Source organism: Leptonychotes weddellii, chromosome 4 (assembly GCF_054177405.1).
Source record: "Leptonychotes weddellii isolate Sample4059 chromosome 4, ASM5417740v2, whole genome shotgun sequence".
Lineage (NCBI taxonomy): Eukaryota > Metazoa > Chordata > Mammalia > Carnivora > Phocidae > Leptonychotes > Leptonychotes weddellii.
Window position 1 is genome coordinate 88,633,254 of NC_138372.1, and position 21,314 is coordinate 88,654,567.

At 39.1% G+C, this 21,314-nt stretch overlaps 2 protein-coding genes and 1 pseudogene across 5 annotated transcripts in view; 1 reads left to right on the top strand and 2 right to left on the bottom strand.

Annotated features, from left to right (window-relative positions):
• Positions 1 to 3,236: 3,236 nt before the first annotated feature.
• On the top strand, positions 3,237 to 4,497 carry TSHB (thyroid stimulating hormone subunit beta). Its single transcript, XM_081817196.1, has 2 exons — positions 3,237 to 3,794; positions 4,243 to 4,497. Exons 1-2 carry the CDS (start codon positions 3,633 to 3,635, stop codon positions 4,495 to 4,497), a joined length of 417 nt encoding a protein of 138 aa, XP_081673322.1. The 5' UTR covers positions 3,237 to 3,632.
• A 4,413-nt stretch (positions 4,498 to 8,910) lies between these two features.
• LOC102744689 (large ribosomal subunit protein eL30 pseudogene) lies at positions 8,911 to 14,508 on the bottom strand (annotated as a pseudogene).
• A 1,344-nt stretch (positions 14,509 to 15,852) lies between these two features.
• Positions 15,853 to 21,314, bottom strand: part of TSPAN2 (tetraspanin 2) — a 54,463-nt gene continuing 49,001 nt past the window's right edge. For 3 of the 4 annotated variants that reach the window (XM_081815734.1, XM_081815735.1, XM_081815736.1), the window contains 2 exons: positions 18,387 to 18,470; positions 15,853 to 16,040 (listed from right to left, as the gene is read on the bottom strand). In XM_081815734.1, the coding sequence (XP_081671860.1) occupies positions 15,975 to 16,040; positions 18,387 to 18,470 (150 nt within the window). In that variant the 3' untranslated portion in view covers positions 15,853 to 15,974. The remainder of the gene's footprint in view (positions 16,041 to 18,386; positions 18,471 to 21,314) is intronic. The other variant, XM_081815737.1, reaches the window with a different exon arrangement.

A 21,314-nucleotide genomic window follows, 5' to 3' on the forward strand; every position in this document is an offset into this window, starting at 1 on the left:
TTTGAAATAGGAGAGAGGAAAATTCATGCTGTAATAATGTCAGAGTTTCCAGAGAAGTATGTTGTGAAATTGTTTGTCTAAACACATTTTATTTGAGGTTCAGTATGAATTTTCAATAGCTGTCTTTTCAGATAAGAAAGCAGTAATTCAAACGCAATTATATAAACAAGGAGATCAGAGAGGATTTATCCTGAAGGGTATAAAATGAACCAAGAGTTTTTAGTCTGGCTCATTATACGATCAGCTCCCCAATGCAAGGTAAGGTAGGTGTCTACACTGAGAAGGCTTTGTGAAATGAAATGTTCTCATTCTAATTCTTTTTTTCATTTTCACCATTTTAGTTGATATTCAAAAATGGCAAATGCTAAGTGATAATTTGCTTCTATAGCCTCTAAGAATTCTAATTATTGCTCCAAAATTGTTCAGTGGTGGGTAAAGGTAGGTAAACTACATATATAAGGATAAGAAAAATTTCATTGACTTCAAGTAAGAGGAATAACTGGTCAATTCCCTCATAAAGGCTAATTGATGTTCATGGCTTTCTCTGTCTATTTTGATTTAAACATTTTTATTAATTGAATAATCTGTATATTAAATCCTATAAATTACTAATGGTTATCTTTGATGATCATATACCTCTGGGGAAACTTACAGTAAATTCACTTTGGATAGTGTCCAATGTACATTCCCTGCCTTATAGTACATATTGGTTTCTAGAAAAATATATTGTTTTAGTGAAGTTCCTGGATTGCTCGTAGGGTGGGCAATTGATTCTTTTCATAGCATAGTAAGGAAATTGGAGAGAAAAAGTTGGCAGAGAAAATTGGAAGAGTAGAGAACAATGTGTTTATTAAGAATGAAGGTAGTAAGAACAAAAAGAGGGAGGGAGGGAGGGTAAGGTGGGGTAAGTGGTAAAGGAAAGAGGATATCTTATAATAAGGTAAAATGTTGAAAGTGTAGACAGATGGTCATGCCACTGAAAAAGGCATCTCTCATTATTTAGGGCCTGAAATCATATCATGCCTTCTGAGCTTAGGTGCTCAATAAATCATTTATCATGATTTTAAAAGAGGCAATTAAGTTGCAGAGATTAGAATCTAGGTGACAATAAAGGAGAAATTATGGCAGATCATATAGGGAGGTATTAACTAATACTGATTTATATAGTGTTATATAGTTACTAGTCTTTCTTCCATATCATTCCAAGAGCTTCACATATATTGTTTTATTCTTTTTATGATTTTAGGAAGGGGCATATGGAAAAATGAAGGCAAAAAGATATTAAGTTGCTCAGTTACACATAATTGTAATGAAATCTAGAAGCAGAATTCTAGATCACTGACTCATATAGAATAGGGACCTGACACTAGTTTATCACATAGAATTACAATCTATTTGTGCTGAAAAGACCTTCTCAATCATTTTCTGGTTCTAAGCCTTCCTTTTATAGATGAGGAAATTGAGGCTCAGAAAGATTCTGTAGGTAAAGTTTTACTATTTGCAATAAAGGGGAAAGAATAATTCTTACTTTTTTTAAATCCACAAAATTATACAGCTACCATTGCTAGTAATTCAGCCCTTTTAGTTTTTCCTTTTGTTAGTTTAGAGTTTTACATTTATAAGAGGAACTTTGAAAAAATATAGTATCCATAATGAATATGATAACAGTGGGTAAAAGTTCTAAAACAGTGTTTTCTCCTATAATTAAAAATAGGAAGGGAAAACTGAAGGGGGCGGGGAGTCAGAGGGGGAGACGAACAATGAGAGACTATGGACTCCGGGAAACAATCTGAGGGTTTCAGAGCGGAGGGGGGTGAGGAGGGATGGGGTAGCCTGGTGATGGGTATTAAGGAGGGCACATGTTGTAATGAGCACTGGGTGTTATACGCAAATAAATAATCATTGAACACTACATCAAAAATTAATGATGTACTGTATGGTGACAAACAACACAATAAAAAAAAATAGGGTTGGGTTTACTTGCCTCTCTATGTTTTCCAGATGAGAAAATAAGGCCCAGACAGATTAAATATTTTAGTCAATTTCTCATAGATCCATGGGAGATCTTGAAATAGAATTCTATTCCTTGACTCCAGAACTCACCACTAGATCACCACACATCTATTTTATGTAGAATCACAGAACTAAAATATGTGAGTTATTTTTTATGCAAAAACCCAGTAGTTGGCTGGCTAGAGAGGCAAGAACGATACGATCATGATGGCTGAGTATTTTATGTCATTTTTAGAGGATCCTCTAGGTCTGTGGCTCTAAAATAACAGAACCAATTCTGTACCATAAAGGGAGCTTACATTTGCAAAGCACTGGAGAAAACCAGACTCCATGAGGAAGGAATTCTTATATTTTTGCTCTTTAATTGAAATACCAAAACTTTCTGAAGAATGCTTGAATATGCAACATTTTATCTAAAGGAGTTAACCAGGAAAACTTTTTAATGGATTACTTCACTTCCTTGTTTATACAGAAGAAATTTTTGATAATTTTGTGTCTCGGAGTCATAATTTGGACTCTTTCAGAGCACTTAGAACAATATTTTTTTTATTAGTGCTCAATCTTATCTCCTCTGGTTAGACTGTCAGCCCTTGAAGTCAAGGACCATAGTTTATCCATTTTGTATTTCTCATTGTCTGGTTTAAATGCTCAGTATATATTTATCTAATTTATCTGCCATTAGTCATAACTTTATCCAGCTCATTATGATAACCAGAGTTGATATTGAACAAACTCTTCATTAGACAGGTTCTATTGATACACATATTCTTCTTCTGTCTGAGGCACAATGGACCCTCTGTTGTCTTCCATGCAGCCAAAACTTATTCTACTTTCCTGGCTAACCAACAGTGGGTCTGTCCTTGATGGTCTTTCTCTGTGTCAACCTATATTTTTTGCATATCCTCAGAGTTGAAAAAAGGAGGGTTTCTAGATTTCTGGGCTAGCCCTTTAACACCAGTGGTGATTTTAGTTACCTATTCTGGACATTCTCTAGCTTTATCTTGTCTTCCTTGATAGACATTGGATAGAATTATATGCAAGATGATTTGCGCTGAGATGGTACTGAAGTTTGATTATACTTTTTCTTAGTTTCTTTAGGCTTTCTGATTATGACTGGTCTGTTGGCCTTTTAAATCAGTGAACTAAAGTTTTTAGAAAACTACAGTTCTGAGAAAGCCCCTACTGAGGCCTCGCTTTTAGCTGACATCTTATAATTAGAGGCAGGTATTCGGACTGTTTCCCTGAGTGAATTGTTTTACACTTAGTTGACATTATGTGTCTCTGCCACTGTTCTGTTGTGATGTTTCAGGCTTTCCTTTACACTGCCCAGTGTTGCTAAGTGACACTTGCAAGCAGGACCTTCACTATGTGAGTTCCTACATTATGAGGTATGTGACTCATAGTCACATCTAAATGCATAAAGAAAGGTTATTGAGAGTATTAACTACGTAAAAGCACCTAATATCGGGCCTAGAATGAAGTAGGCATTCAATAAATACAAATATTCACACACACACACACACACGCACGCGCACACATTTTAGCTCTTTCTAAATGTCACTTCTGAATGTCCTAAAGGATACATGTAAAAGATTCTTTAATTTTATCTTTGATTTAGCATGACTGCTATCTACCTGATGTCCATGCTTTTTGGCCTTGCATGTGGGCAAGTAATGTCTTTTTGTTTTCCAACTGAGTATACGATGCATGTCGAAAGGAAAGAGTGTGCTTATTGCCTAACCATCAACACCACCATCTGTGCTGGATATTGTATGACACGGGTATGTAGTTCATCTCACTTCTTTTGGCTGAAATTAGATAAACCTAGACTCAATCCATTTCTATCCAGAAAGGAAATGAGATAAATAACAACCTCATTTCCTACATCTAATGGTTATTGGCTCCTTAGAGGTAGAGTCCCCAGGTTATAATATTATATCGATCTATTTAGCACAATTGGTACAGATAATTTCGTGATAGTTTTACTCCCAGAAATTATTTAAACCTTATATTGTTCCCATGATCAAGGATAAAAGAGAGGGGTGTGTGTGTGTGTGTGTGTGTGTGTGTGTGTATGTGTGTGTGTGTGATTTTTGTCTCTATAGGATTCAGTGTGGATATGTTGACTTGGTAATGGGGAATGGGACTAAGGAATCCTCCCCAGTCTTATTTGTGTCAAAGGAATATAAGTGAATTAACATTATGCTCCCTTTTCTGTTCTTTCATCAGGATATCAATGGCAAACTGTTTCTTCCCAAATATGCTCTGTCCCAGGATGTTTGTACATATAGAGACTTCATGTACAAGACTGTAGAAATACCAGGATGCCCACGCCATGTTCCTCCCTATTTCTCCTACCCTGTAACTATAAGCTGTAAGTGTGGCAAGTGTGATACCGACTATAGTGACTGTATACATGAGGCCATCAAGACAAACTACTGTACCAAACCTCGGAAGTCCTATGTGGTGGGATTGTCCATCTAACTTAATAGTGATGTGACTTGCAAGTCAGTTAAATGTGTTCACCTGGAGTAGAATTAATAAAATATCAATATATTTCACAACACATTGTGTACATTTTGAATACTATTTCATCCAAATCTATACCCACACATGCATTAGAGAGCCTACAGGCTTTCGAAGAAAAGGTGAATGAAAGAGCCTTTTGAGCTCATATGAGGGAGAGTTTCCACATGAAAGGGCAGAGTGCAGGTAAAATGGCAAACAGGGATATGAAGTACTAACGAAGGCCAGCCTTGAGCAGGCTTTCTTAACAGAAGCCCATGACATGAGGTTTGTCTTGACATAGAAAATGAATATGGGGATGCTGCCGAGTTATAAGGGTAATGTGATCAGAAGCTGAAGGAACATAGGGCGACACTTGCTTCCAAAAGCTAGAAGCAGGACTGGAGAGGACATAGAGAGTAAAAAATATGTGAAATCTGCAACATAACACTGTATTCTAGTTATTCAAATACACAGGATAGAACTTAACCAAAACTCAATAGACAGTATATTCCATTCTAAAAACTGTTCTCTTTAATTTAATTACTCTGATGGGCCAACTGACTTATGAAAGTTATACCCCAAAAGCCTAGAAAAGAGGCCATGATCATTTTACATGTGGAAGTCTAAATCCTTTGTATGCTTTCAAGTAATAGGAGACACTTTTCAGTATTTATATCAAAAGCAACTTGTGCTGTTTTAGCTTTTGGTGTCCTGAAAAATTAGTATGATTGTGAAAGATTTTAGGGACAGGGGGAGAGTGCTAAGGGATTAAATAGCATAGGATCATCCTAAATTCTAATCTAAACCTTCATCAATATTGAAACACTGTTTTCTGGCAAAGGAACTCCGTAAGTGGCTGTTTATTTATTTATTTTTCCTTCCTTAGGTACTCTTTCATGAATTTGGTCTCAATAGATGCGTGAAGTGAGACAGACCTAGTGCCTTGCAGACTTGACCTCAAAAAGATGATTTATCCTATATTTGCCCATTTCTCTCCATCTAAACTGCTACCATCAGGGTAAAAATCAATTATCATCAGGGATGGTTGTCTTTGCTGTATCCCACAGTCACTGGATGCATTCAGCTGGGCATCTTGTAAATGCCTACATGCTGACAGTGCCCCGTGTGTGTGTGTGTGTGTGTGTGTGTGTGTGCGTGCGCACAGGTGGTGAGGTAGTGTAGATGGATTAGTACCAAGCTCATGCTCTGCCAACGGGGAGGGAATAGTTGAACATTTATATACAAAGTCAGGGATCCACATTATGCTTACCTTAAAATTTGAGGTTGACATCAGCATAGTCTTCAAATATTAATCTGGAGGTTTGAGTTCTCATATCACTTGATAACATGAACACTTAAAGCTGCAGGATTATAACATCCCCTCTAAGAACTGTATATGAAACACAGATCTTTGATTAATGAGTAAAATGTCTAATGTTCAAACCTAACTGGCACTAATCACATATGACTTTCAGGGGACCTGAAATTGACAAGACATCTTGGGTCATGAGAGCTCCCCGTCCTAGCTGGTGGATGCCATTCTGAACAAGATTTCCTTTTATTAATTTTCACATTTTGATCAAGATCTTTCTTTCAAAGCCTCACTGATCAAGAGTCAAGTTCTTTCTATTTAATGGGTTTGTCCCTTGGTACCAGGAAGGACTTTTCCTGGTTGTCATGTCCTATGTCAGAGGGAAAGGACAGAGCAATTAGAAACCACTTCAGGCCACATCTGAGCAAGAAGGAAGGTTAGCAGGGAGAAACTCTCAGGTACTGTTCCTCTAAAGTCTTATCTTTTCAGGGCACCTGGGTGGCTCAGTTGGTTAGGTGTCCCGACTCTTCATTTTGGCTCAGCTCATGATTTCAGGGTCTTGGGATCGAGCCCCGCATTGGGCTCTGTGCTCAGTGGGGAGTCTGCTTGTGAGTCTCTCTCCCTCCCCCACTGCTCTCTCTCTCTCTCAAATAGATAAACAAATCTTAAAAAAAAAAATAAAGCCTATTTTTTCAAGGTTTTAAGTGTTGGAATTCACCTTGAAGCATTGAGCCAGCATCACCTTATTGGGTACATGTTTTTGTTTTGTTTTGTTTTGTTTTAATTTGAGAGACAGAGTGAGCGAGAGAGCACAAGAAGGGGAGGGTCATAGGGAGAAGCAGACTCCCAGCTGAGCAGGGAGCCCGATGCTGGACTCGATCCCAGGTCTCCAGGTTCATGACCTGAGCTGAAGGCAGTCGCTTAACCAACTGAGCCACCCAGGCGTCCCAGGTACATGGTTTTTAAAAGAAGTTTGACGGTAAAGAAAATACAAAACTTAACATAATAAAAGAAATAACATAACAATTCCAAATTGTATGATGGTTTTAAACCAGGACTCTAGGTGTGAAAATAGCCAACTGAAATATTTATTGGCATTTATCCCAATTATGGGGAGAAAGGTTCTCCCTGTGAAGGCAAACCTGGAGTCATGCATGCCTCCTAGAAGTCTCTGCTTAAAGTGACCATGAAAGCAGATTAGTGAATACTGCAGGAGCGTACTGAAAGAATTAACCTAGTGCATTTGGGAAGACAGAGTGCAGGTATAAACATGAAGAAATAGCTGATGAACTTTTTGAAAAATAACAAAACTTCAAAGATGTTTTAAAATACTATTTATCTCAAAAGAACTGTTTGGAACCAAATGTGTTATTGACAATACAACCTGTAAGTTTGCAAATTCAGAAACCATAAATCTGGGTAAAAATCCAAAGTCAGTTAATAGTTTAGATAAAAGAAGACTTTTGTGAATTCTGAAAATTCTAACCCTTCAGAAAAATCAAGTGAAAATTAATGTGTCCCAGGATCGTAATTAGGTTGTTTCTGAAAGGCCATAATCAAAAGACTAGGTTCTCCTCTTTTGCAAGGGCTTGGGAAATGCGGACAAGAATACGGTCTTTCCATGGAAGAAGCAGAGAGAAGAAGCAACAGGGAGAAAAAGGTATATAGTCCTGTCCAGACATCTTGGAAAAGCTGTCTCATCAGATGTGTCTGCTTCGATTCCAGGAAATCTTTACTTTCAGGTCACCAGATGGTGTGCGGTCAGGCTTTGGTGCTTTCTTTAGATGAATCATGTGAATCCAAGAGTCTATTCCCTGGAGTTTGGCAGCACAAAGGTGGTTAGCAATTCCTGATAATTATGGGCCTGTCCTGCGAGGTCAAAGAGTCTTTCTGGAGGTGTCTTTTCCAACAGATGAAATCCCCAGGTTGTAAAGTATGATGCTGAAGGTCATTGTCTCCTGGGGGTGTACTTCCTCATTCAGGGACCCGGAGCGATTGACAACAGGGCTGGAGTAGGCCAGCAGGTGGAGTGGCAGGTTGCAGGGTGCAGCACAGCCACAGGACATGGAGTACCTGCTGGACATGGGCAGGTTCATGCTTTCTTCTTCAGCATCTGGGTCTCGAGGCAGGGGCTACTCCTCCTGGAAGGGTGTGATTTTTTTGATGGTGGAGTAGGGGTTGACTCTCATTGGGACCACAAATGTAGTGCATTCTACTGGAGTGTCCAAATCTGTTCCCATCCCAATTTTTACCTCCTAGCCAGGACTCCTGCCTGTCATCCCTCCAAGTGCCTCTCGCCCTGTACCACCCCCACCCACATTTTCAATTCAAATGATGGAGGTGGGCATGCTATGTAGGCTCAACCAACCCTGACTGATTGAGGGATAGGCATGTGAACTAATCTCTTCCAGTAGGAGTCAGTCTCAGGGCTTTTATTATAACTATTGGACAAAGAGGAATGTTTGGCCTATTGGGATTTGTAAGCTGTGAGCCTAGAGCCACTGCTGGCCATCTTTGGCATCTCCTGGAAACAGCCAGCCTGAGAATAAAGCCAACCCAGAGGACAGCAAGAGAGAGTGAAGGAGAGAGACCTAATGATATCATTTGAGTCTAATCAGAAGCTGGCTTCAACTCTAAATGAAATTGTAATTTTTTTTATTATATTATGTTAATCACCATACATTACATCATTAGTTTTAGATGTAGTGTTCCATGATTCATTGTTTGCATGTAACACCCAGTGCTCCATGCAAAACGTGCCCTCTTTAATACCCATCACCAGGCTAACCCATCCCCCCACACCCCTCCCCTCTAGAACCCTCAGTTTGTTTCTCAGAGTCCATAGTCTCTTATGGTTCGTCTCCCCCTCCGATTCCCCCCCCCTTTATTTTTCCCTTCCTGCTATCTTCTTCTTTTATTTATTTATTTTTAACATATAATGTATTATTTGTTTCAGAGGTTCAGGTCTGTGATTCAACAGTCTTACTGAAATTGTAACTTTTAATCATAACTGCTTAAGCTAGTCCGAGTTGGGTTTCTGACACTTGCAACTGAAAAGTACTGACTGATTCAGCATCTTTCCCCTTAGTTTTTTTTTTTTTTTTTTTTTAAACAAGCTGTGGCCAGTTTTATTAAAGGAAAATTTTGCGTGATTTACTTTTCACCAGTCTGTTCTGGCATGCTTCTAATGATATCAGAATCACCTGGATCAATGATAGTCAGTGTGCGTACTCTGTAGTATTTCCCACATGCTTTGCCCAATTCAATATTATTGCCACTGTAGTGATGGACACCAGTTTTGGCCCACATGGCGTAGTATTCTATTTCAGATGTCCTCAAGGCTGGGCAGTTGTTCACGAGGATGACCAGTTCCACTTTGCCATGTCTGATCATTTTCAGAGTCTGCTTGTACCCCAGCACATACTTTCCACTTTTCATAACAAGCTGGGGCCTGGAGTTGATCGACTCCAGTGACTTTTTCATCTTCTTTGTGGCCACCATCTTCCTGCCTTAGTTGCGGGACGGCCCCAAACAAAAGCAGCCGCCAAAATGGCTGGGAGAGAGAAAGGAAAGACTTTCCCCTTAGTTTTAAAAGATCCCATCCCCCATTTCCTCCAGGACTTCGCTGTTTTCTTTTTTCTCTTCTCTTGCTTCCTCTTTATTGGCTTTTTCTCCTCAGCAAGAATCATTCTTCAATCTCTTCCTAAATAAAAATGCAAAAGCAAAAACAACTAAATCTTCTTGTGAACCTGTGCAACCTTTTGTTTATTTGCTCCTCTCTCTTTGAATTCTTATTCCAGTTTGTGCGTGTGTGTGTGTAAAAATCCCATCTTAATCTGTTTGGACGGCTATAACAAAATACCACAGACTGGGTAGCTTATAAACAACAGAAACATGGGGCGCCTGGGTGGCTCAGCCATTTAGCATCTGCCTTCAGCTCAGGTCACGATCCCAGGGTCCTGGGATCGAGCCCCGCATCGGGCACCCTGCTCAGTGGGAAGCCTGCTTCTCCCTCTCCCACTCCCCCCGCTTGTATTCCCTCTCTCGCTGTCTCTCTCTCTCTGTCAAAAAAGAAATAAAAATCTTAAAAAAAAAAAAATAAACAACAGAAACTATTTTGGAGGCTGGAAAGTTCAAGGTCATGGTGCTCAGCGTGATTGTGTTCCATTGAGAGATTTTTTTCCTAGTTCATAATTGGTCCTTCTCACTGTGTCCTCATTTGGTGGAAGGGCCAAGAGATCTCTGTGGGGCCTCTTTTATAAGAACACTAATCCCATTTATGGGGGCTCTACTCTCATGACCTAAGAATCTCCAAAAGACCTCACCTCCTAATACCATTACATTGGGCCTTTGGATTTCAACACATGAATTTTAAGGAGACATAAACATTCAGACTATAACAAGCCTCCTACACTGACCATTTATTTCCTCACTTCTCATTTTCTTCTCAACCTACTCTGATTTGACTTCCACTCCCATCTTCCCTTGAAACTGTTTCCAGTGGGGGTTGACAATGACTTACTAATAGTCCAATATACAGGTCCTTATCTTCTCTGACCACTGTGTTACCCTAGAAGGCCCAGTGGAGGTCATATATCTGGATTCATAACATAATACATCTATGGCATTTATCATCAGTCCTAATGAGGCCGAAGTCCACATTTTCTCTTTTCATGCCTTTTCTTGCTACCCTTCTCTATGATGAGTAGAAATCCATGCTATGGTCTAGCAGGCAACTGTAATGTAGTTCTGAACTGTACTTCTTCTGAAAATGTAATTTTGCTTTGTGCTATAGGAGTGAAATTTGCACATTTTGTGAAAGAAGGGCTAGTGTTCTGATAATCTTATGTATTCTATTGACCCTTGGACCCTGTTAAATGTAGGACATATGAGAAACTACCCATTTCAATAAAAGATGATTTAGATGGCAGCTACTGAAGGAGTGCGGGTAGCTGATAGAGACCCTCCAGCCTGAGATGGAGGAATGGATGGGGAGTATAGAACTGTTTCGGGCTTTAAACTTTACTGGAGTAGAGGATTCTAGTTTTTGAAAACTTCTCACTGAGGTCTTTAATGTGAAAGGCTACCCATATTGTTCAAATATGGGCATTTCACTTTTATGTTGCAGATTCCTAAACTATAGTTCCAGCTCGGACTCCTTTCCTGAGCTTCAGGGTATGTATCCAGTGCCTGATTATGTTTCTTCTTGGATGTCCTATAGTCATCTCCAACTTGCTTCATCACTGCAGTCTGCTTTTTCTCCTGGGCACCACCATCCTTCAGCTGTCAGGAAACCTGGGAATGATTCCAGGTTCCTCTTTCCCTCAATTGCCCCTATATCTGTCTACTTCTTGGTAGGAATCCCAGTATGTTAGTTAGAAATCCTCATGAAATCCTCTGGCCTTTGCCCTCCAATCATTGTTCATACTAAAGCTACGTGATTTTTAAAAGGTTCAAATTTGATTTTGTAACTCATTGTTTAAAATTTTTGCTGTGATGGCCGTACAAAGATAAGACTCCTTGGTACAGTTTAACGGGGCCCTTCATCTCCCCAGTTCTTGACATGTCCTCTTGGAATGCTTCCATGCTGTCTGTTTCAGGGTCTTCTTGATGTCGTTACCTCAGTGATCCACTTTTCTTCTCTGCTGCTATTACTTTTTATTTGGATAATTTGTATGAGTTCTTCAGGACTCAGTTTAGAGATCTCAAAATTCAGAAAATCTCTCTCCCCTGATCAGCCTCTCCAAGATAGAGAGGGTCTACTTCTGGTTAATGAATATCATAGCGCTTACCTCATGGGAATTATATTTGCCTGTTTTTGTCTCAGTCGAAGCTCCTTGAAGGCAGACTTCTCTTATTCATCTTAGCATATCACTATCTTCTAAAGAGTTTTTTCAAATGTATAAAATAGTAGTCCTCAAACAAAGTAAACAAAAATCTAATATTAGAGTGGGTTGCATCTTATAAGGCAGAGCAGGCCCAGAGGAAAATATAGGGACTCAGACTATGGCTATTGATATCAAGTCTTTGAATTAAAATAGAATTGGGAAATATATCAAAAGTTATTCATTAATTCAACAAATGAATGTGTTCAAATAGGTATTTGGTATCATGCAGAAGTATCTTCAGTTGTGCATGATGATGCATATTTGATTTATAATTAACAGAAACTATCATCAATATAATAATTGTAACAATTTAGATAATATTCATTCATTGCCAGGTTTGCTACCTCATAGTTGGTTATTTCTTTTAATTTAAATTTCTTCTATTTAATATAAGTAAAACCAACATTAAATTATACAAGAAAAAAACCAATGAAAACAAATCCCAAAGCTTCAGATGGGTTTTTGGCACATTAGCTAAAAATTTCATGAAATCAGCACAGATTTTGCTTTGCAGCATTCAGGACATATTACTTCTATACTTCATGCTTTCCATATCCCCAGGAGAGAGCCATTGGAATAGTGGTTTCCTGGGATGTATTTAACTTTTTTGACAGTGAGGATATCAACAAAATGATTAATAACATTTTGCATTAGTGTAGTCTTTTTACCTTTCATTCTTTTTTTTTTTTTTTTTTAAAGATTTTATTTGAGAGAGAATGAGATAGAGAGAGAGAGCATGAGAGGGGGGAGGGTCAGAGGGAGAAGCAGACTCCCTGCCGAGCAGGGAGCCCGATGCGGGACTCGATCCCGGGACTCCAGGATCATGACCTGAGCCGAAGGCAGTCGCTTAACCAACTGAGCCACCCAGGCGCCCCGTCTTTTTACCTTTCAATGGATGCCTACAGATAATAACTTTCAGGTACATTTTATAGGAAAAAATAGTCATGTTGAAAGAAAGTAGAAACTTTTTGTGCCCCTTAAAATATACCTTAATATAAATTTGATTTTGACAAGTCCAAATTAAGATGATGCAGTTAATTGGCTGGCTTAGGGGCCCAGGAATGCTCCCTCATAGGGGTGGGTAAAATAGGGTTGCTGAAATCAGGGGCTGGTGGCCAAAGGGGTTGTCAATGGAGCAGTGAACCAGGAAAGCTCCTGACTCCCAAGGGTGCCTCTTCCTTTTAATCTTTGATACTGACTTGGGAAGATACGCTATCTCCTTCACTGCCTTTTTCCCACAAGCCTCGTTTTCATCAAGCAAACCTATTAACGGGGCACACGGGGAAAGGAGAGCAACTCTCTTGGATGACTGTGCGGGGGACTACACTGGTCCCTGTACCAGTGTGTGGCTTTACAGATTGAACCCTGGACAACAAAGGAGCTATTCTGGATAGTATAGTTTGGATGAGACAGTGTGAATTGAAATCTATTTGCACAAAATTCCTTAGGGTTGCTTTTAAGTCTAGCTCCTCATAGTCACACTACAGAAGGGTTACTATTCTTTCCTTTTTTTTTTTTTTAACCATATTGTTTGGTAGTTGGACATTTAGATAAATTGTGTAAAGATGTGTATAAAGATATATTAGAATTTTGGGGCACCTGGGTGACTCAGTCGTTAAGGGCCTGTCTTCGGCTCAGCTCATGATCCCAGGGGCCTGGCATCGAGCCCCGCATCAGGCTCCCTGCTCCGCGGGAAGCCTGCTTCTCCCTCTCCCACTCTCCCTGCTTGTGTTCCCTCTCTTGCTGTGTCTCCTCTGTCAAATAAATAAATAAAATCTTTTAAAAAATCCCTTTTAAAAAAGATATAATAGAATTTTAAGAGAAATCAAACAAGCAATTCCAGTACATAGAAAATTTAATTTGAAATAACTTAAAATAGTTCATCAAGAAATTTTAATTCAGTGCCTTGGTACCAGATGCTTAAGAATATATTTGGGTCTGATCTCAAATCAGTTCAGATAAACAGATATAACCAAAAATTTATATATATGTGTGTGTATGTATATATATATATGTACCCATATATGTATACATGAATATGTCTGTATTCACACACACTCGTGCATACATATATTCAAGTTATATATGTATATATATTCAAGAGTTATATATTCAAGATACATAGATTCAAGACACATATAGATTCAAGATATATAGGAATTCAAGATATATATAGATTTACGATATATAAAAATCTGCCCTCACTCAGAGGTGGAATTCTCTAATTTTACTCATGGCACAGATTTTGGAAAAACTACTCCCCAAAGGGACACATTAACCATAGATGGAACAGATCTCCACTCCCCCACTTTTAAGTATTGTAGTCTTCTTAAGGTTGTTAATCAGGTATAGAATGAAACTCAGTGTGTTTGAATCAGAGACGATTCTGAGGTGGAAGAAACGTATGCACTTGGGCCTGTCTTCAGGTAGAGGATGAACTACAGCCATGAAGAGAGATGGACTCTTTGTTCTTTGCTTAAAAGGTTACATTTCTCACCTACTGGAGTATAAACATCTATTTCATGAAGTGATTTTGTTAAAATAAACTTTTCTTTAGCTATAGACACAGTGAAGTAGCCATGTACAATTAAATTTTTAGCTTGCTTCCAATCTGACTTTTTTTTTTTCCAGAAAAGCTTCCTCCAAAGTTCGTAGCCGTAGCAAGTATGGCAGGAGAAGTGTGGTTCTCTATGCCAATAAGACTATTTGTAGTGGTTAAGTCTTTTCAGCAAAACGTTTTGTAAAAGTTTCTTGGGAGTGCACGCTTTCCTTTAGTGCATCCCCAAAGACTTGTGTTCTCACAGGCATAGGAACTTACATGGTTTCCAAAGTCCCCAGTACTTTCACTTTTGTGTGGCCTTTTAAAGTGTAATAAAAAACCCCCTCTATGATCTACTAAATGTACTAAGTTGTTGAAAATTGACAAACATATAAGTTTAGATTCTAAATTTGGGTTTACCTACCTAAATTGAAGCATCAAGACCATAAAGAATATGAAAAATTTATTTTTATAGGAGATTTACACAGAAAAAAATATTTCTGTTCTGTGGGTGTAAGTATTTTAATTTTCTTAGCTTGTCTCTGCTATGTGCACACAACTAGTAGATGCTTTTCTTTCTTTTGGTTTGGCCAAGGATGCTTATGATATAATGTTTGAATTAGGAAGAATTTTGTTTTATCTTAAGGGGTGAAAACTGTAGGTCAAAATCTATGAAGAATAATTCTCTAGGTGAATAAGAAAAATACAAAAAATTAGGAAAATATGTAAACTCAAGTTATGAGGTATTTCAAAGATGCAGTGCCAGTAAAAATTCTCTTTCCCACTATTTGCAACTGCCAGATCTCTTGCTTTAGTCTTTCTATCTGTACATTTGGAGAAACATGGAAAAATTTGAGATAAAAGCCCTTTTGTTCATGGAGGGCTGCTGTAGTTCAGAGCAGAGTCAGGAAAAAGAAAGTTATAAAGTAATATTTAAATGTATTTATATAAGAACAAAAAATTTCCTTAAAAAGTTACTAAAAGGTATTTTTTTAAAAGTCCTAAAAACACTCACTTTTATAGGGCACATGATTGTCTGTGTGACCACTCCTTTCAGAGGGAGTTTTTTGTTTTTAAATACTAGGAAAGTATGACTTATTCAAATTAGATTTTCCATGCTATATTTAGTTTTACAGATGTGTTTAGTTCTAAAACTGTGTTTTACTGTGTTCTGGGTAGAGTATGTATATAAAAAAATCCCAGGAAACCCTTACACCTAACTCAGATGTAGTCAATTTTAGCACTACACCATCATCTCTCAAGTCCTGTAACTTATTGCTTCCGTTAAGCAGAAATCCTGAATTCTCTGTATCTAACTTTCTATGGCTAGGATCTGAGAAAATGACCCATTATCATTTCTTCTGAATAGCCAAGTTTCTAAAGTTTATCAAAGTTTGATGATCTTTTTCTGAGAGTCAAATAGGTTGTTCCTCTGATATAATAAGAACCAGGAATTTCCAGCAAACAGATTTCATTATGTACAATGCATACACCAGAAACACACAGACCACACGTGAATCTCTGTCAACATACACAGCATTCACTCAAGGGGTAAACGAATAATGAGCCAAACATACATACATGTGCAAATGTACAATTAACAGCATATTATTTTAGATCCTAATGTCCTTTGAATATTAAAAATGAGCCAGGAGACAGTTCCGGTGACAGCCGTATGAAGGCTCTAGATTGCAATTTTCATGTAGAAGTAGCTTCATATCATATCTCGTGAGGTTCGTATTGCGCAGCAAAGAACCATGCTGAATATCATGCCAAAGATCTGAAACAGAAGGAACCACTTGTTAATGACTTCCAAATGATAGAAATTGATTTTTAAAAAGTCAGCAAACTGCGTGGGTGTCTAACAAATAATTATTACCAATAATTACTGGCTATAATGGCATTTTTATATATACTACTTAATTACGGCTGATGGCTAAAGACTTCCATATTAACCTGTCAACTATTAGTTGTTTACGCTTTGGTCTAGTTTCCTGTTGTTGGAAAAGCTCTGGAATTTTGAAACAGTGACCACAGATTACAAAGTATAGCATCTCTTCACTTTTCCTGCTCCATGTTAAGGTACAAATGATGCTTCACTATTTAACTCAACAGTTTTCCCAAAGCATAAACTGAGGTGTTGGAACTATGGTATTCTGACGTCTTCTGCCTCTTGGATAATTCTTTGAAAAGCCAAATACTTGGCAAAACCAATAGCGACTGGCATGGTTTGAATAGAAGGATGTCAAAAGATCCTTCTTGTTCTCAATCATTTCCCCTATAATTTCACAGAGCCTATAGAATGTAATCTGTGGGTGCGATGTTTATAAACTACTGTCAATGTTTGTTTAAAGAAATCTGTACCATAACCCTATGATTCTCTCCTTAATCCTATCCTACATCAGGCTAGAATCTATAAATGTTAAATTTAAAAAGCCATGTATTATCTGCTCTTATGGAAGGGAAGAGGTAGGCTTGAGAGAACAGCCTGGAGCAGGGCTCTCCGCTTCTGGCTGCCAGAACTCAGTACCAGTGTATGGCAGGGGAGACACCTAATGGACATTTGGCTAACTGATCGCACTGTGCAACTCTTACCTTAAGAAGAAAGGAATTACAGAAGGAACGCTGGGGGTGCTGATTCAAGATGACCAATAGAGAGCCTTCCCCCTTTAGTGTGGTTGTCAGGTTGGATGCAACCCTTGCTTCGTCCTGGTTGTACTGGAAAGGGACCCCTCAGAAAGGACCATTTCAGCACTGTCCTGGCACTGTCAGGAGTCAGGGGTGACTGCTTCTAGGACGCTCACTCATGGAGACTGTAGAATTGTTAGGAGCGTCTCTGTGATACCTCTACTATGCGGCCCATTTTTAAATCTTCCGCCTCAAAATCGTCCTCAGGAAGCCACAGAATAGCAACCAGGCTAGCCCCAGAGCAGGTGAGGAGGGCCCGAGACATGTCGCTGGATTGGGAGGTGCTCAGCCTAGCATAGTCCTCAGCAGACACCTGGGTGTATAGCCAGTGCCAATGCCTGGATTTTCCTTGTAATGCCCTTTGCCTCTGCCTTAGCTGATCCCATGAATTGATCTACCTAGAGAGCTAGAGGGTAGGTACTACCTCAGCATTAGCTGTTATCGCTCAAGCCCTGGACAGTGGAAATCACCTCTTTACCGGCCTGACTCAAACCCTGCCTCCCTCCAACTTAGCTCCACACGGCAACACAGGTCCTTCTAGGCCTTGGGGGCTTCCCACTACCTTAAGGATAAAGCCCGGTCTCTCAAAAGGGCACACAAAGACCACGGTTATGTGGACACCCACACCCTCCTCACGGTCATCTCTTGCTGCTTCTATCACATCCCTTTGGCCCCTGTCGATTCTTGCACACGCCTGTACTTTGGCGGCCCGGAGCCATCTGCCCCTGCCTGGGTGTACTATGCTTCACACTTCTGCATACGTTACTCCCTTTATCTGGATTCTGGGCTTGGGAACACTCAGATTATGTACAGAGCTAGCGTTCATTGAGTGCTATCTTCCAGACACTTTATATGAGTTGATCCCTACAAATACTTTATATGTATTACCCCATTTTATCCTCACAACAATCTCATGAGGTTGGTACATTAAAATCTTCATTTTACGGATGAGGGAATTGAGGGATAGAGAAATTAAGAAACTTTCCCATGATCCCAGGGCCCGTGTGTAGCGCAGCCAGGAGGTGAACCCAGACAGCATGATGCCAGAGCTCGCACTATTAATCACTACACTGCGCTACTTCTGCAAATCATAGGTGAGAGAGATTAACCTGGCAGGCTGTTTTAAATTTCTAACAGTAAGGAGCGACCCAGAATTGGAAATGACTTGTCTAGTTTAAGCTTGCTGGCCTTAATGTGGGAAGTTATTGCAATGATCAACTCAAGGTCATAATTAGGTTAAAGGTAAAATTGGTATCATATTTTAGAGAACTGAGTATTGCTATATCAAATGAGCTTTGTTCTTAGAAGATGTCCTGTCAACAAACGTCTGTCTTTTACGAGAAATCTCTTCTCAGATACTGCCGTATCACACTTGAAGACAAATAAGATGCAAAGCCTTCTTAGAAAGCAAAAAAGGTAAGTTCTAGAACTTTCTCACCGTAAGACCTGCAATCCCAATACCAACAATTCCGATGAGCTGGAGCTTAACACTGATTATGGCCTCAATTTCATCAATGCAATTCTGTTTTGGAAAAAAAAAAGGAATAACAAACGATGGTATCTGTGAATCATCACTCTGATCCAACCCTCTCCTCTACAGAGCATCCTATGAAAGTTAATCCATGTCAGCTTCCGCTCACATTTAAACCACTTCTCTTAGCACCTTTCTCATAACCTTAAAGCAAAAATGTGTATTGGGGAAAAAATACAATCCTCTCTTTTTGGTGGAATGTTCCTATTTAGGCCAACGACTGCTTCAGAACCCTGAAACCTGGCTGGAGGAAGCTATTCTAGGACCTGAAGCATTTAAAAATTTGGGGCAACCTCTTGCTTTCAGCATATAAAAATAAGTAAAATATCCCCCAAATAATAGTCCCTTGCTTTTGTACTGTCATTAATAATTTAAAAGACTTTCTACATACTCGGTCCAATTTATTATGGAAGGTAGGTATTACCTAGTAAGGCTTAAAAGTCTGTACAGGTTCAAATTAAACAAAAGAAAACTGAATGTTAGCAGTTAGAGGACCACTCCTTTCTATGATGGCTGGGCTGGGTGGGTCTCTCTCCTCTCATCTGCCCCATAGACACTTGTGCAGGGCAGGTTCAAAGAATGGGGGATATTGGACAGGGAGCAGTACGGATCACTTGTAATTATAAATAGTTTCTCCAGCTTCTATTTGGAATCCTCTTAAGTACAGAGGTATGCTCTCTACGCAATTTTGTCTTTAGGCTGCCCAGGGCCTTTTATTTGTCACTAGTCAACTCCCTTTAACACTCACATAAGCTATATGAAACCCTTACCACTATTCTTATGTCTCCTCTCATACTGCATTCATTCATTCATTCATTCATTCATTCAACAAACAGCTCTTGAGCATCTACCTTGCATCAGGCAGTCACTGGAATGGTGTGGTAGATATGGAGATAAGACATGATTTCTTCTGCCCTTAGGGAGTTCACAGTTTAGAAAAGGATACAGACCCACACAAAAATAATACATTATAATACATTCTGGTACAAGTTTGAGAACCACTGCACTAGAGAGTGGCTCTCTCACTGGAGAAAATGGGAGTCAACCTCTAGAAATCCTCCAACCTTCTTCTCCTTCACCTATAAACTTACGTGCTCCATTCAGGGCCAGGCACTGTTGTAGGCAGCGAGCATGCAAAGTCAACAAGGCAGCACAGCTCCTTACTTCCTTCTCGCTCATCAAACCACAGAAGTGCCCTTCTCTTTTGAAGGTGAACCCCTTTACTAGAGCCGGGTCTCATTGCCTCTCATGGCCTCAGGAAGCCTGTGATGTCAGTTATCTTCTTTTCTTCCTATACATTTAGCCTCTACTTCTCCATTGACATTTCCACTCATCGTGTAATGCCATGCCCGTGTTCTTCAGTCTAAAACAGTACCCTCTACTATTGTCCTCCTCTACCTCTGCCCATATCCCCCCTTGCTTTCACACCCAGCTTTTTGTGAAAAAACTAACATGTATTGGTTTCCTTCACTGTAGAAGAAATATGTGTTTACTGTTGAAATTTGGGAAATTCAGTAGTTCCCCCCCTTATCTGCGGTTTTGCTTTCGCAGTTTGTTACCCATGATGAACCACGGGTCTGGAAGCAGATGATCCCCCTAACATATTGTTAGGTCGTTAGTAGCCCAATGACCTAGTAATCTCATCATTTTATCATCTTGCATCATCACAAGAACAAGGGTAGGTACGGTATGGCAAGATATTTTGAGTGAGAAAGAGATCACGTTCATATAACTTTTATGACAGTATGTGATTATGACTGTTTTATTTTATTATTAGTTATTGTTCATGTCTTATGGTGCCTAATTTATGAGTTAAACTTTATCATAGGTATGGATATATAGGAAAAAAGACAGTATATACAGGGTTTGGTACTATTTGTGTTTCAGCCACCAACTGGGGTCTTGCAGCATATCCCCTACAGATAAGGGGGAACTACTGCAGATTAAAAAAAAGAAAATAAGACATATTTGCATTCTTACACTAAAGATAATCACTAACACTGTTGGTGTATTCTTTTTCTTTTTTTTTTTTTTTTAAGATTTTATTTTTCTGAAGTAATCTCTACACCCAACGTGGGGCTTGAATTTACAACCCAGAGATCAGGAGTTCAGGCTCTACCAACTGAGCCAGCCAGCCACCCCTATTGGTATATTCTTTTTTTTTTTTAAAGATTTTATTTACTTATTTGAGAGAGAGTGAGAGAGCATGAGCAGGGGGGAAGGGGCAGGGAGAGGGAGAGGGAGAGGGGCAAGCTGACTCCTCGCTGAGCATGGAGCTCGATGTGGGGCTCATCCCAGGACATCGAGACCATGACCTGAGCTGAAGTCAGATGCTCAACTGACTGGACCACGCAGGTGCCCCTGGTGTATTCTTAAACACAAACACACACTTAATTCGTTCTTTATATCCAACTATGTGCTTTTTAGACTTAAAACTATGACTTCAAAATTACTTTCTTTAAAAATTCTTTGAAATAGTGGCTTTTAATGGTTGTAAAACAATCATATGATAGTATATAATTTAGACAATCCCCTATTGTTACATATTAATGGCCTATTCAGTATTTTATTCTTATGAAAAACACTGCAATGATACCATATCTCTGATTTCTTTTCCTTAAAATAAATTGAGGAGTGGAATTTCTGAATCAGAGGGCATGAACATACTTAACTCACTAGTCTTTTTAAATTTTAATTCCAGTTACTTAACATACAGTGTTTAATATTAGTTTCAGGTGTATAATATAGTAAATAACAGTGCCATACATCACCCTATGCTCATCACAAGTGCACTCCTTAATCCCATTACCTATTGAACCCATCCCCCCACCCCCC